This window comes from Danio aesculapii, chromosome 16, assembly GCF_903798145.1.
Source record: "Danio aesculapii chromosome 16, fDanAes4.1, whole genome shotgun sequence".
Lineage (NCBI taxonomy): Eukaryota > Metazoa > Chordata > Actinopteri > Cypriniformes > Danionidae > Danio > Danio aesculapii.
The window spans coordinates 25,032,859-25,045,479 of record NC_079450.1 but is presented as its reverse complement, the minus strand read 5'-3'; the positions used below and the strand labels follow the sequence as shown (position 1 = coordinate 25,045,479).

The 12,621-nt window shown below is 34.9% G+C and overlaps 1 protein-coding gene across 1 annotated transcript; it reads right to left on the bottom strand.

Annotated features, from left to right (window-relative positions):
- Nucleotides 1–5,023: 5,023 nt before the first annotated feature.
- Nucleotides 5,024–11,757, bottom strand: LOC130243899 (uncharacterized). The gene is made up of 14 exons (XM_056476203.1): nucleotides 11,750–11,757; nucleotides 11,439–11,500; nucleotides 11,281–11,313; nucleotides 10,964–11,017; nucleotides 9,610–9,669; nucleotides 9,499–9,522; nucleotides 9,348–9,392; nucleotides 9,200–9,238; nucleotides 9,053–9,094; nucleotides 8,793–8,837; nucleotides 8,651–8,692; nucleotides 8,484–8,561; nucleotides 6,316–6,480; nucleotides 5,024–5,731 (listed from the first exon to the last, which is right to left on the bottom strand). Exons 1-14 carry the CDS (start codon nucleotides 11,755–11,757, stop codon nucleotides 5,406–5,408), a joined length of 1,023 nt encoding a protein of 340 aa, XP_056332178.1. The 3' UTR covers nucleotides 5,024–5,405.
- Nucleotides 11,758–12,621: the final 864 nt, after the last annotated feature.

Here is a 12,621-nt window from a genome sequence, read left to right as displayed (position 1 = left end):
ATGTTATATCTGGTACATGTAAATGTGTATGTACATGTTAAAACATTATAAAAATGAATTGGAAGCTCATTCAGTGTAACAAATACACAAAAAAATTTAACAACTATTTCAACTTGTACATATTAAACTATATAAAAAACTAGTCTTGCTTTTAAATGTCTGAGAACATAATTTTTTGTATTAAACTTCAGTGAAAACCTTTGATAAATCATGGTAAAAATGTTACACCCCTGATTTTTACACCCCTGTTTTTTTTTCGTAAAAAAAACTTTACAACTAGTTTCCACAATTATTCTGTTGTTCTGATTATAGGTGGGCATGGAGTATTTTTTTTTTTTTTTATTGGATTAATCTTACTGTAATCTTGGAATTAATCTAGATTAAAAGGGCTCATTTGAATTCTGCCGAAGGCATTCAGAATATGTGTGCTACCCAAATAATGACTAGAAGTAAGTCTTTGAGAACGTTTTTCTCAAGCCAGGTGGTGCATTAGACCAGGGGCTCATCTCCAGTTTCCAAAATGCATCACAAACTGCTTGAGAAACTGTTCTACTATGAAAATTGGTGATGAAAATAAATTATGTTCAATAAGATGTACTTGTGTTTACTAACTGTTTAATCAGTTAAACATGAATGTTGAACTGTAGACCTACATAAGCTCGAAACAGCGATTTTTGATTACCTTAATCCCACTAAAGTCATAAGTGAACTAAACAGAAATGGAATTAAGACGTGGAGTATGCATATATTAGCGGCATTATTGAAGTAAACACCGCAATCAAACTATTACCGTCATGTAGGACCTTGTCATATTTTCCGACAAGATCCACACACGTGGCTGTCAGTAAAGGACCATGCACACACACACACACACACACACGCACACACAGATTACGAAATGCGGAAGTTTTTTTTTTCCTTTCGGCATGTGTTATTAAATTCCTTAACACTCACAAGTCCTTAATCCTTATTTGCGTCTAATACCCCAGTTTGTCACGTGGACATGAATGAAATGTTCATGAGTGAAACTGGAACTACCGAACTGCAGTTAGTCACCCAAAATTACAGGAAAATTACATAAAAAGCACTTCACGTAAACACTTTAATTAGATTATTGTCTATTAAGGCAAATAACCAGATTACAGATGTCCCTGTAAATGTAGTCAGTAGTGTCTTCGAAGTAAGTGAAGGATCCAGATTTGATTCAGAAGTGCACTTTTTGTCAGACGGCTAACCGGTTTGACTTTCATTCACCGTCATTCATTTTAAAAAGCACCCGCTCCATTTAATTTGTATATGTTTTACTCGACCGCATAAACTCTACAGGTGCCTGATAGTTAGATGTGGAGCTAACATTAATCAGATTCACTCTAGTAAACTGCATCCATGTTAGCACATCACGTTTGCTGTGGTAATTTCACAGTAGTAATACACAGGTTCGAAGACTCGTTCTCGCCACCTACAGTGCAAGTCGGCCAGGTATTTATCCACGTTAAAATATCAAGATGAAAGTCATCATAGAATAGTCCCAGCTCCCAGCCCAATTTTGAGAATAGATTAACGGCGATTTTTTATTATTTTTTACCCGATAAGAGTCTCGCGTTAACGCAGCACGTTACGCTAATAACGGCACACCCCTAGTTCTGATGCTTTTTAATATTCGACCTATAAGTGCCAAGTGTATTTCAAAATATGATATTGAAATAAATAACTTTTGGATTTAACATTATGCCACAAAATGTGTTGTCAATTAATCTTAAGTTGTTTGTAACCCAGAATATTCTTTTTAACTGCCTCTAATGCTTCTCCCAAAGCCTTGACAGGACGTTCCATCTCATATGATCCATGTATCTCATTTACCAGGATTTGTTGTAATTTGATGGTCTTTCTGCAGACGAATGTGTCTTCAAAACACCCCAATATTGCTGTGTGGAGATCGATAGGCCTGTTGTACCAGAGGCGCAGCTGCGACTGGAACTATTATTTCCCAATTGCTGTGAGTGAGAATCTGTTGTAAATCTCCTCAGATATGCTGACATCTCTGTCACCATTACGAGTCTGAAAAAGACTCTCCGAGGCCTGGTAGAGTTGATGAAGCCTGTATGATTTATGACCCCAACAGGACGCCATCGAGCCAACCGTACCTGAAGCCTTTTACATACACTCAGATCATGAAAACCTACCAAAATCAACACCGCAGGACAAATAAGTACCGGTGGGAATGAGATCTATATGATGAATGAAGATGTGTCTGATAAACGGATAGGAAAGGTGGATCTGGCCCACGTATGAGACACACTCATCACCAGCATGTCTATAGAGCTGCGAACTGTCTTGTCAGAGTTGATGAATATCCTCTATTTGTCTGTCTAAAGCTACACGCTGAGAGATTTAATCATTTAGTAGTGTTAAATCAATGACAGACTCAGAGGAAGCGTTCTCTGTGACCTGGGACTAAATTTAGAAGAAAAGGCACGGTTGCTAACCTCTGACCTAAAAAGAGACATTTAAAATATCTTCAAATATACTGTCAACGGGACGCATATTGTTTCAGTGGAACGAAGGGAACATTAGCAGCCATTAACTGCAGGAGTTAGATTCAGGGTACTTGTGCAAATGTACCTTATCTTTCTTTTTAAATTCAGGGTGTATTTATTCTTTTACCTGACATTACACTTTCCTTTAACATCTTTAAATCACAAAACTAAAAATCTTAAATATTACATACTGGGAAAAGCACTGAAACCATAAATACTTTAAAACAACTAAAGATTTTTTTAAAATAAGCAATTACAAAATGATAAACATTTTTATAAAAAAAAAAAATCAATCTCAGTAAAAAAATGAGTTCTTGATCCTTATGGTACCTATTAACACTATTCATATCTAATAATAATAATAATAATAATAATTTTATTCATATTAAAATATTCAAGTTCTTAATCTTTAGAAAACCCACAGAAAATTATATTATTATTTATTATTGTTAATAATAATAATAATAATAATAATAATAATAATAATAATAATAATAGTTAATGTTAAATGTTAAAAAAAATTATTGTTGTCCCTTACAGTACCCATTTAATTTTAATTTTTTTCCATCCTTAGGAGATCAGCAGCAAAAACCCAGACTGATACCTTTCCCTATTCTGTGTTTGATTGACTACAAGGTTTCCTAGTGAGATTACAAAATACTGTCATTTTCCTCCCTTATTTTTAGGTTTATATTAAACTTAAATTGTATGTGGGGCTCTTATTTTGAAGCAGGAGATGCAGCAAAGTCCCATTAAACAAAGCCAAAGCCAGCGGATCAGATTGTTTTCGATGCATTGCTTAGCAACGACTGCAAGAGCCATCCGTTTACAGCTCAACAGATTGCAAAATGCAGGATATACAGACTGTAAACTTATTCATCTCTACTTCAAAGAGTCAGATCAAAGAGTTTAGTGGCTAATTCAGTCAAAGTTGAGTTGCACAAAAATGTACAATTTTAAAAAGGAGGCGTGGCACCCAACCCCACCCCTAAACCAAACCTTTATTGGGGGATAAGCAAATCGTACTAAATTGTATGAATGAGATCATATAACTTCATACGATTTAGCCACTAAATCAAAAAGTTAAGAATTACTGCTTATCATTCTCATTGTGAAATTTGTCAAATATGTTTGTAATGAGGCAACAAACACATATTGCTGAGTGTAAGTTTAATGCATGTTTAAGCATCGTGTCATATATGGCTCATGCCGTATTGTCGTTTTTCTAAAGTAAAATAATAGCAATACACTTTATTAAACATGATTGATATTAATTCCTGGCTGTGTTTACATTTACATTACTGTATTTAAAATAGTATTTTAAAGCTTTAAAGTTTATTCATAATTTTGTCTAATCTTTTATTTTACCTACAACACAACTCGGGAATAAAATAGGTTATTCCTGTGACTTAAATAACATATAGTAGCTCGATCCCTCATTGTATGAAAAATAGAACCTCCACCACTAAAATTAAAGGATTTAAGGCATCTACTCTTGTCATGCTATGTATGTGAGAGAAAAAGCACTGAGAGCTGCACATTAGACCAGAGCTCAAAATTTCCATGATGGTTCCAAATTTAGTCAATAAGCACCAAGGTCAATGTGAACCTTCTGATTCTGGGAGTATTTAATGGGATAAAAACTGAGCACAGAATTGTTTAACTTACCTAAGCCACATAACTACTATGTGGATATCAGAGAACAATTGAACTTAATGAATCAATGCAGTAAATGGCAGATGTATGTATACGAGTATTTATTTTATTTATGCATGTCCACAGCAAACCAACAAAATGATATCAAATAGTGGTGCAACGGATCACAAATCTCACGGTTTGGATAACATTACAGTTTGAGTCACGGATCAGCCAAAAAGTTCCACTGGAGACAATTTTGATTTGCTTTCTATGTATTATGAAAACTATCATGCTTGAAACTTTTGATTTTAACAAACAGAACTAAAAACCTGAAATTTTAATTAAAAATAACAAAAAATAACCAGCTGAATAAAAATATATTGTAAAATATTCAATACTGTGGAAAAGGATCTCCGCTACTGTTGCTGATAATGCTAAATTTAGAAATCTAACTTTATAATTATTTGTTCAACACATCATATTTATTTTTTGTCTCATTTTCAATTAACGATTCAGTAACTCACTCAAAAAAAAATGTATGTTTCACTAGTAGATGTATCATTTTTAAGAATCATTCAGTGGCACATTTTTGTTGGCTGGTTCTCGCCACCTATTGGTTAAATAATGTAATTGCTAAAACTCATTTTTGAGCGTTAAGTAAAGGCATATGTAAAGGATTCAACTGTGATTTTAACTTTGGTTTGTAACTAACTGAAACTAACTGCTAAAAATTAAATCTCTTCCTCGATCAAACCCAGATTTGAATGCAGCGCAATTCAAGAATGAATAAACAAAATTCATCTAAACAAATCACGATCATCTATAATTTATGTTGAGTGGGTATTTGAATTGATATCCTGATCTTTTAATAATTAATTGTGAAGCTATACACTGAATGGATTTGTGCAGACTAAACAAGTAGTGACAGAAAACGCCATTAATAACCTAATAAAACATTTAGGCTAGGTGCCGCCACAACTTCTGTCATCATTGTAATTTGCAGGAAGGCCACATATGTGATAGATATATTTGAATGATGTAGGAGCTGGACTAATCTACAGGTAAAAATATTTTTTAAAAAACAAGTTATTAATCAGCTAGTCACATACTCTCCAAACCGTGGGTCATTATCCATACAGATCAAGGATCAACTGTGATCCGTTACACCCCTAATATCAAACCAAATCACACTAATAATTAAAATAATCAAAAAGTAAACTTGTGTTCCCTCTAGAGAGGAAGCGCCACATGGTCTCTCAGCCTCTCACCGCTGTCGTCTCTGTCCAGAAGTTCACTGTTGACTCTCTCTGGACTGTGGAGATCCAGCTGTGCTCTCAGGTTGTCAAATGCTCGTACTCTCTTACTGGGACATATTTTCTTCAGCTGGTTCTGATAGCTCGTCGTGTCCTTTCGGATCTGCTCCACATTAGGGTCATCCAGACTGTTGTTCTCTTCCATGGGATGTTCAGCAGATGTTTCTGTGCATCCTGGGATTCCACCAGCCGCTTCCCTGCTGTCATCCAGAGTGGCCTGGAAGTTTTGTTTTGCTACGATCCCTGTGTAATATTTAATTAGAGTCTAATTAATTGTTGGATTAATTCTGTGTGTAATGGTTTTTAAAGTCTCTGTGAATTAAAACGTGCAAAGTTTATTTTGCTAGTGCACTTTGTTATTCTGTAGGTGAACAATTAATCTGTGCAAGTTAATCCACTAAAAACAAAAATGTTTCCAGTCAAAGTCACAACATTTGCTTCCATGTATGTAGTGACGGTCCTTCTCTTTCGACGTCAGTTTTACGGCTTCATTCGCAATATTCTTAACCACGCCCCTCTTACCTTCAAGTTTGCTATGTGGGAATGGTCTGAAAGGGGTCTGGATGCAGACCTGGTGCAGTGCAATCTGTGCTGCATCCAATGCTTTTTAATGGGCTCACCTAACCCCACCCCTAACCCTAACAGTGACGTCACTCGCTCAATTGAGTGCATTGTGTCTGACATTGCGTTGCTGAGTGATGCAGTCTCAGCTTGCATCATAAAGGCTGCATCCAGATACTATTAAATGAATTCCAATTGAAATTAAATATTGGGCAAGGGATTGGGAAGTACTTTTCTCAGCAACTTCATCTTTAAGTTAGACTGACCTGAGATTTGTTCCTGAGATCTTCCTTGTTCTTCACTGTCTGGTCTGTCCACAAACTCTGCACTGTCGAAATGGTGTTTTTTAATCATCTTCTGGGTTCTTGGTGGGTGGTGTCTTTCGTTTTCTTCGGGTCTGTCCTTTTCTTGACTACTAACATCCTCTATCACTGCACACAGTCATAAGATGGTCCATATTATTAGACTTTTTAAAATGAAAATTGTCAACATTTACTCGCCCTTTACTTATTCCAAACATGTTTCTTTGTTCTGTTGAATAAAAAACGATTTTTGAGGAAAGCTGGAAACCTGTAAACACAGACTTTCGTAATAATAATAATTACAATTTCTTACATTTATATAGCACTTTTCTGGACACTCAAAGCACTTTAAACATTTTGGGGGGAATCTTCTCATCCACCACCAGTGTGCACCAGCTAGCTGGATTATGCAACAGCAGCCATACTGCACCAGACCCGCACACCTGCTGATTGGTGGAGAGGAGACAGAGTGATGAAGCCAATTATGATATGGGGAGGGTTAGGAGGCCATGATGGGCCAGTGGGCAAATTTGGCCAGCATGCCGGGGTTAAACCCCTACTCTTTTTCGAAGAACATCCTGAGATATTTAATGACCTCACTGAGCAGTATAGAGTCCCCATCAATATACTGGGGTGTTAGGACCCACACAGACCTTAGGTTGAGTACCCCCTCACTAACACCACTTCCGGAAAGAACCTAGCTTTCCCATGTGGTCTCCCATCCAGGTACTGACCAGCCGCAGCCCTGTTTGGATTCAGTGGGTGACCATGAGAGAGTTACAGCTGTTAGTTAGAGCTATAGTATTTGTTTTCCTACTATAGATGTCAATGGTTACAGGTTTTCAGCATTCTTTCAAGTGAAGAAAGAAACACAAAGATTTGGAACCACTTGAGAGTGAGTACATTTTTCATTTTCAGGTGAACTATCCCTTTAATAAGTCAGTATTTATTAGATAAAAACTGTAAAATAAAGTAACATTTTTAAATAATGTTTTTAATTAAACCAAGTTTTCTATTTTTAATATCTTAAAATGTAATTTATTTTGTGAAGCTGAGCTGAGTTAAAAAAACTAAATTTATGTACATTATGATCACTATTAAAACTGTAAAAAATCTCTTCAACAATAGATTTAGAAAAATCTGAAAGTGCAGCACCATGCTAAGCACTTGTTATATGCAAATATATTTTATATGAAACCTTATATATAAAACTAAAATTTTATATATAAAAATAAAGATGTTATTTTATATAAAACAATATAGATGGTGTGAAGAGAATTTAAACAATGTCCTGGCTGGCCAAAATCAACAGAAAACGGCAAGCTCCTTTGAACTTTGTGGCATTTGCTTGACTGTTAAATTCAGCAACTGAGTCTGAATTTCTTCAATTTCCAAAAGTCTGCTCAAAGCAGCATCTGCCTGTTTTTCTATACAACATAGGTCATGAAAATTCAACTTTTTAGGGAAATGGCAGGGAATTTGACATTTGGCTTAGGGTGGGAACCCTGTTTACTGAATAAAACTTTTAGTTAAGTACTCATCTGCACTTAGTGTTGAGGCTTGTCCTGCACAATGCGACTCTTTTGAAAATGCTAATATGGGGAAAATATGAGGAAAGTTGTGGGTTGTTGTTTTTTTGGGGCTACTTTTTATAAAGAGCTGCAGCCACCAAAATGTTTCTTTAAAATGAAAACTGAATGGTTTCTTAATGGGTATTGTTGATCCCGAAATGGATAACTGGCAACCCAAATACCGCTGCAAGTGAGGAAATAAAAGCGTCTGATGGCACGTTAAATATGAAATGAGCAGATCATCAGTTACACTCATATCTGAGAAAAATACTTAGTAGTGTTTTTGGTGTGCAGTAAACAAGTATACTGTATTTACAAGTATGCATTACAAAATATTAGAGAAAATATGATATACATTTTCCTTTGTGAGAATCCAGCAACAGACTTAAATTGAACAAAGGGGGACAAAAGGGCTTCTTTTAATTCCTTTTGAGTTGTCTTTAGGCTTTTTTAAATAAAATAATTGCATGAATTAAATAAATTATCCTTCATATGAAAGTTTTTTAAAAAAGCCTCTGGAATTCAAACCACTTATGGAACATTTCTGATTGTGCTGCATACCTGATTCTTTATTCCTTTGTTGATTTGAGCCCTTGGTCCTGTCTCTGTCGATGTCAGTACTCTCCATACTCATACTCTCTATATAAGACACAACAAAGATTATATTAGATCAGCAGACATGTTTACAAACAATAGCAGAATGAGGAACAGATGGATCTGTCGCTTACCTGCTGAGTTACCATAATGCTCCTGTAATGCTTTGTGAGTGTCTGTTGACAAGAATGTGTCAGTGATGAAGAGTACAAGATAAAAGTTTAAGAACGACATGTTTTTGAATGGCATCAAACTGCTTATTCAAACATTGTTTACCTGTGAGTGCTGTTCTCAGCTCTAATCTTTTGTACTTGTCACTCTCTGAAAGGACATTGAATTTATTATATTTATGGAATTTAGACTATGATTAGAAGGCTGTTTAAAAGTGTTTCTGTCAGCTTTTAAATTACAAAAATCTGTTATATCCACCAATCAGAATGTAAAAAAAAGGGGGGGGGGGGGGGGGGGTGGTTGAGTTGTTTTATGCAGCTAAAATTAATTTGAATAGCTAAGCTATTTTTAATAAATCTGTATACCTCTGCTGTCTTCTGTTGATGCTCTTTCAGGTAATCTGCTGTCTGTTTAAACATGAAATTAAAATTTTTTAAATATATACACGGTGCGTTCGTGTAATATATAATAGTGCATAAAAATATATATTTTGAACAAATATGTATAATAACCCGAGTTGCTGGTCTCAATGGATCTCTCTTCAGAAACATCTTAGAAAAGAAAGTTGTGTGAAAATAATAGTCAAAAATCTATCTTTTTTTGATAATAAATCGGACAGCATAAATAGTTAGATAAATGAAAACAAATAGAAACATTTACCTGTAAGTTCTACAGAGTTCGGTTTTGGAATTGTTTTGGAAAGATCTAAAAATTAATTAAACACATTATTATACACATAGACTACATATATATTTATAGCATATTATAGCTTAATATAGCATATTAAGAGCAATAAAATAACAAAACATACCAGCTGTTTCTGGAGCTTTACATTCTGTAAATAGAAGACAACAGTCATGTATTTTAACAACTATTTTAATAATATTAATTTATGTACAATTAATAATCAGAAATCACTTACCTGCACTTGGAACTGTTGGATGTACAGCCTCCAGAATCATCTCAGGTACTAGACTAATTTCTAAGTTAAAAAAAAAAACACCTGAGGTCAAAAACCATCAACCTGTTGCACAACTCACTTTCTTTCTGATTCTCACATCCACCTTTATTTTTTACATAAGGGGTGCACCCATGTCAATTTATTGTGTATTAAACCTTCTTCCAGTGTCATTCCATTCCAGCGATTTTACATACAGTTGAATTATTAGCGCCCTTTGAATTTTTTTTCCTTTTTAAATATTTGCCAAATGATGTTTAACAGAGCAAGGAAATTTTCACAGTATGTCTGATAATATTTTTTATTTTGGAGAAAGTCTTATTTGTTTTATTTCGGCTAGAATAAAAGCAGTTTTTAATTTCTAAAAATCATTTTAAGGTCAAAATTATTAGCCCCTTTAAGCTATATTTTTTTCGATAGTCTACAGATCAAACCATCATTATAGAATAACTTGCCTAATTACCCTAACCTGCCTAGTTAACCTAATTACCTAGTTAAGCCTTTAAATGTCACTTTAAGCTGTATAGAAGTGTCTTGAAAAATATATAGTCAAATATTATTTACGGTCATCATGGCAAAGATAAAATAAATCAGTTATTAGAGATGAGTTATTAAAACTATTATGTTTAGAAATGTGTTAAAAATTTTCTCTCCCTTAAATAGAAATTGGGGAAAAAAACAAAAAGGGGGCTGATAATTCAGGGGTGCTAATAACCCTGACTTCAACTGTATTTATGAAATTGTATTTTTTATACGTATATATGAAGTGGTATATCTTACATATTGATTTTAATAGTTGCCTATTTACATATTTATACTCATTTAGGTTTACTCAGATTAGAGTCACTCAGTTAGGCTGCTTGACGTCCTGCACTTTACTCATCACTACAAATGAATTGGAAATCTTTCATTTTCATTCAGCTTAGTCCCTTTATTAACCAGGGGTCGCCACAATGGAATGAACCGCCAACTTATCCAGCATATGTTTCACACAGCAGATGCCCTTCCAGCTGCATCCCAGTACTGGGAAACACACATACACTCTTGCATTCACACAAATACACCACAGCCAATTTAGTTTATTCAATATACCACGTGTCTTTGGACTGTGGGGGAAAATCGGAGCACCAGGAGGAAACCCACGTTAACACGGGGAGAACATGTAAAGATTAAAGAGATTGCTTACAGCTGTTAGAAAACAAACTTAACACCTACAGTACTATCAGAACGAATGACTCTTGGTCATATTTATGATAATCTTCATCGGTACAGGTTAGGATTAGTGTAATAATCCCTGACTGAATCGACTTGAACAAACCTGAGAGCTGTGTTGGTTCAGCTTGGTCCAGAGTCTGATTCATTTCAAAGGCATCTGAGGAGAGAATGTACAAATAGGGGAAGACAAAACTTAGTTTAGCAGTGAGAGATGTTACTTTAAAAGAAACATTAATACAATCTTGAGGCACTTAAAAAAATAACTACATGTTATCACAATATTTTGTTATCTTATTTTTGCATATTAACTATAAATTACAATATATATTTTTTATTCCCCCATTTCAACTGGGTTTATAATTGTAATAGTATATTAGCAACTTTTCCCAACACTGAAGGCAGGACAACAAACATGCTCACCCTTAAGGAAATGTATCAAATCTTCACCCCCATCTAGAAAAATCAGACAAATAAAAGAAATCATCTTATATTAATTTTTCATTTATTGTTCTATTGTTAAAAAACTATACTGAGATTACAGTATTGTTTAAAACTTTACAAAATAGCATGTGGTTTACCTCTCATAGCTGCTGAAAACACAGCATTTATAAAGACTAGAAGAGTCAGGGAGCTGCTGATGCTGAGCCAGAATGGAGAACGACTGGGAAAATTGTAACATTTTCCAAAGGTCAACATAAATGAAACATGCACACATTTAATATTGTTGAGCTGTGCCTCTCATCGTTCAATATCATTATTTTACACCAGCCATCATAAAACAACCCTACATATTTGAACACTATAACACAGATCTTGAATTTAATGGTGGAAAATGCTGACTAAACACCTTGACAAAACTAAGGCAAAATAGAGTAGTATGGTAACTTACAGCTTCATCCTGAGGGGTTGATGTCCTTCTGAGGGGTTCATGTGGCATTTGCGGCTTTATATGCTTGATCTGGACAATGGGATCAAAGGTGAGCAGTTAAGGGACACTGGAGATGAGGCCTTAGAAACCAGCATAGACTCACGGTCTGAATGGCAGGTGTGTTTTCTAATAATAAAGGGGATGCATGGCTGAATTTCCCCCATGGCATTTCCTTCCTTCACAGAGGATTTTGGTTGTACCATTGTCACAAATCCATTAAAGGCTTTTCTTGTCTATTCAGCTTTTACAATCCACATAAGGAGGGGGGGGGGGGGGGGGGGGGGGGGGGGGGGGGGGGGTAGTAAGCATGCGATCAGAATTAATTTTAAAGTGGAAAAAACTCATGATATATATTTATATCAAGTAAAGATTATTCAAATACTAATAGTCAAGCACACATCAATGATTTCAATCACAATTTTAAGGTGTACTGTAAACATTTGCTGTCCAGGGACTATTATTTGTTATAAGCAGCTAAATTAAAAATGTTAACATAAACCTTGAGAGATAGTTCTCCCAGAGATAAAATTATGGCATTGTTTACTCACTCAAATCTGTTTTGAGTTTCTTTCTTTTTCTTGTACACAAAATAAGTTATTTTGAAAAACGTTGGAAACCTGTAACCATTAACCATCACATAATTCATTTTCCTACTCTGCAAGTTAGTCGTTACAGGTTTTAAAGTACTATTTGGTATTCAACAGTGAAAACTGTTTTGAGCAGCTCCATCATAGAAGGGCAAGTAAATATAAATTTTGGGGGTGAGCTAGGCCTTTAACAAGGAATAATGTTAAAACATTGACCAAATAATAATTTGTGGTGGTTGTGTGTGT

Excerpts from the sequence above, each read along its gene's own strand:
- LOC130243899 (XM_056476203.1), bottom strand. Across the intron at positions 6,481-8,483 it reads ACAAAGGAATAAAGAATCAG|TGATAGAGGATGTTAGTAGT; the intron begins GTATGCAGCACA and ends GACTGTGTGCAG. Across the intron at positions 5,732-6,315 it reads ATCTCAGGAACAAATCTCAG|GGATCGTAGCAAAACAAAAC; the intron begins GTCAGTCTAACT and ends AATATTACACAG.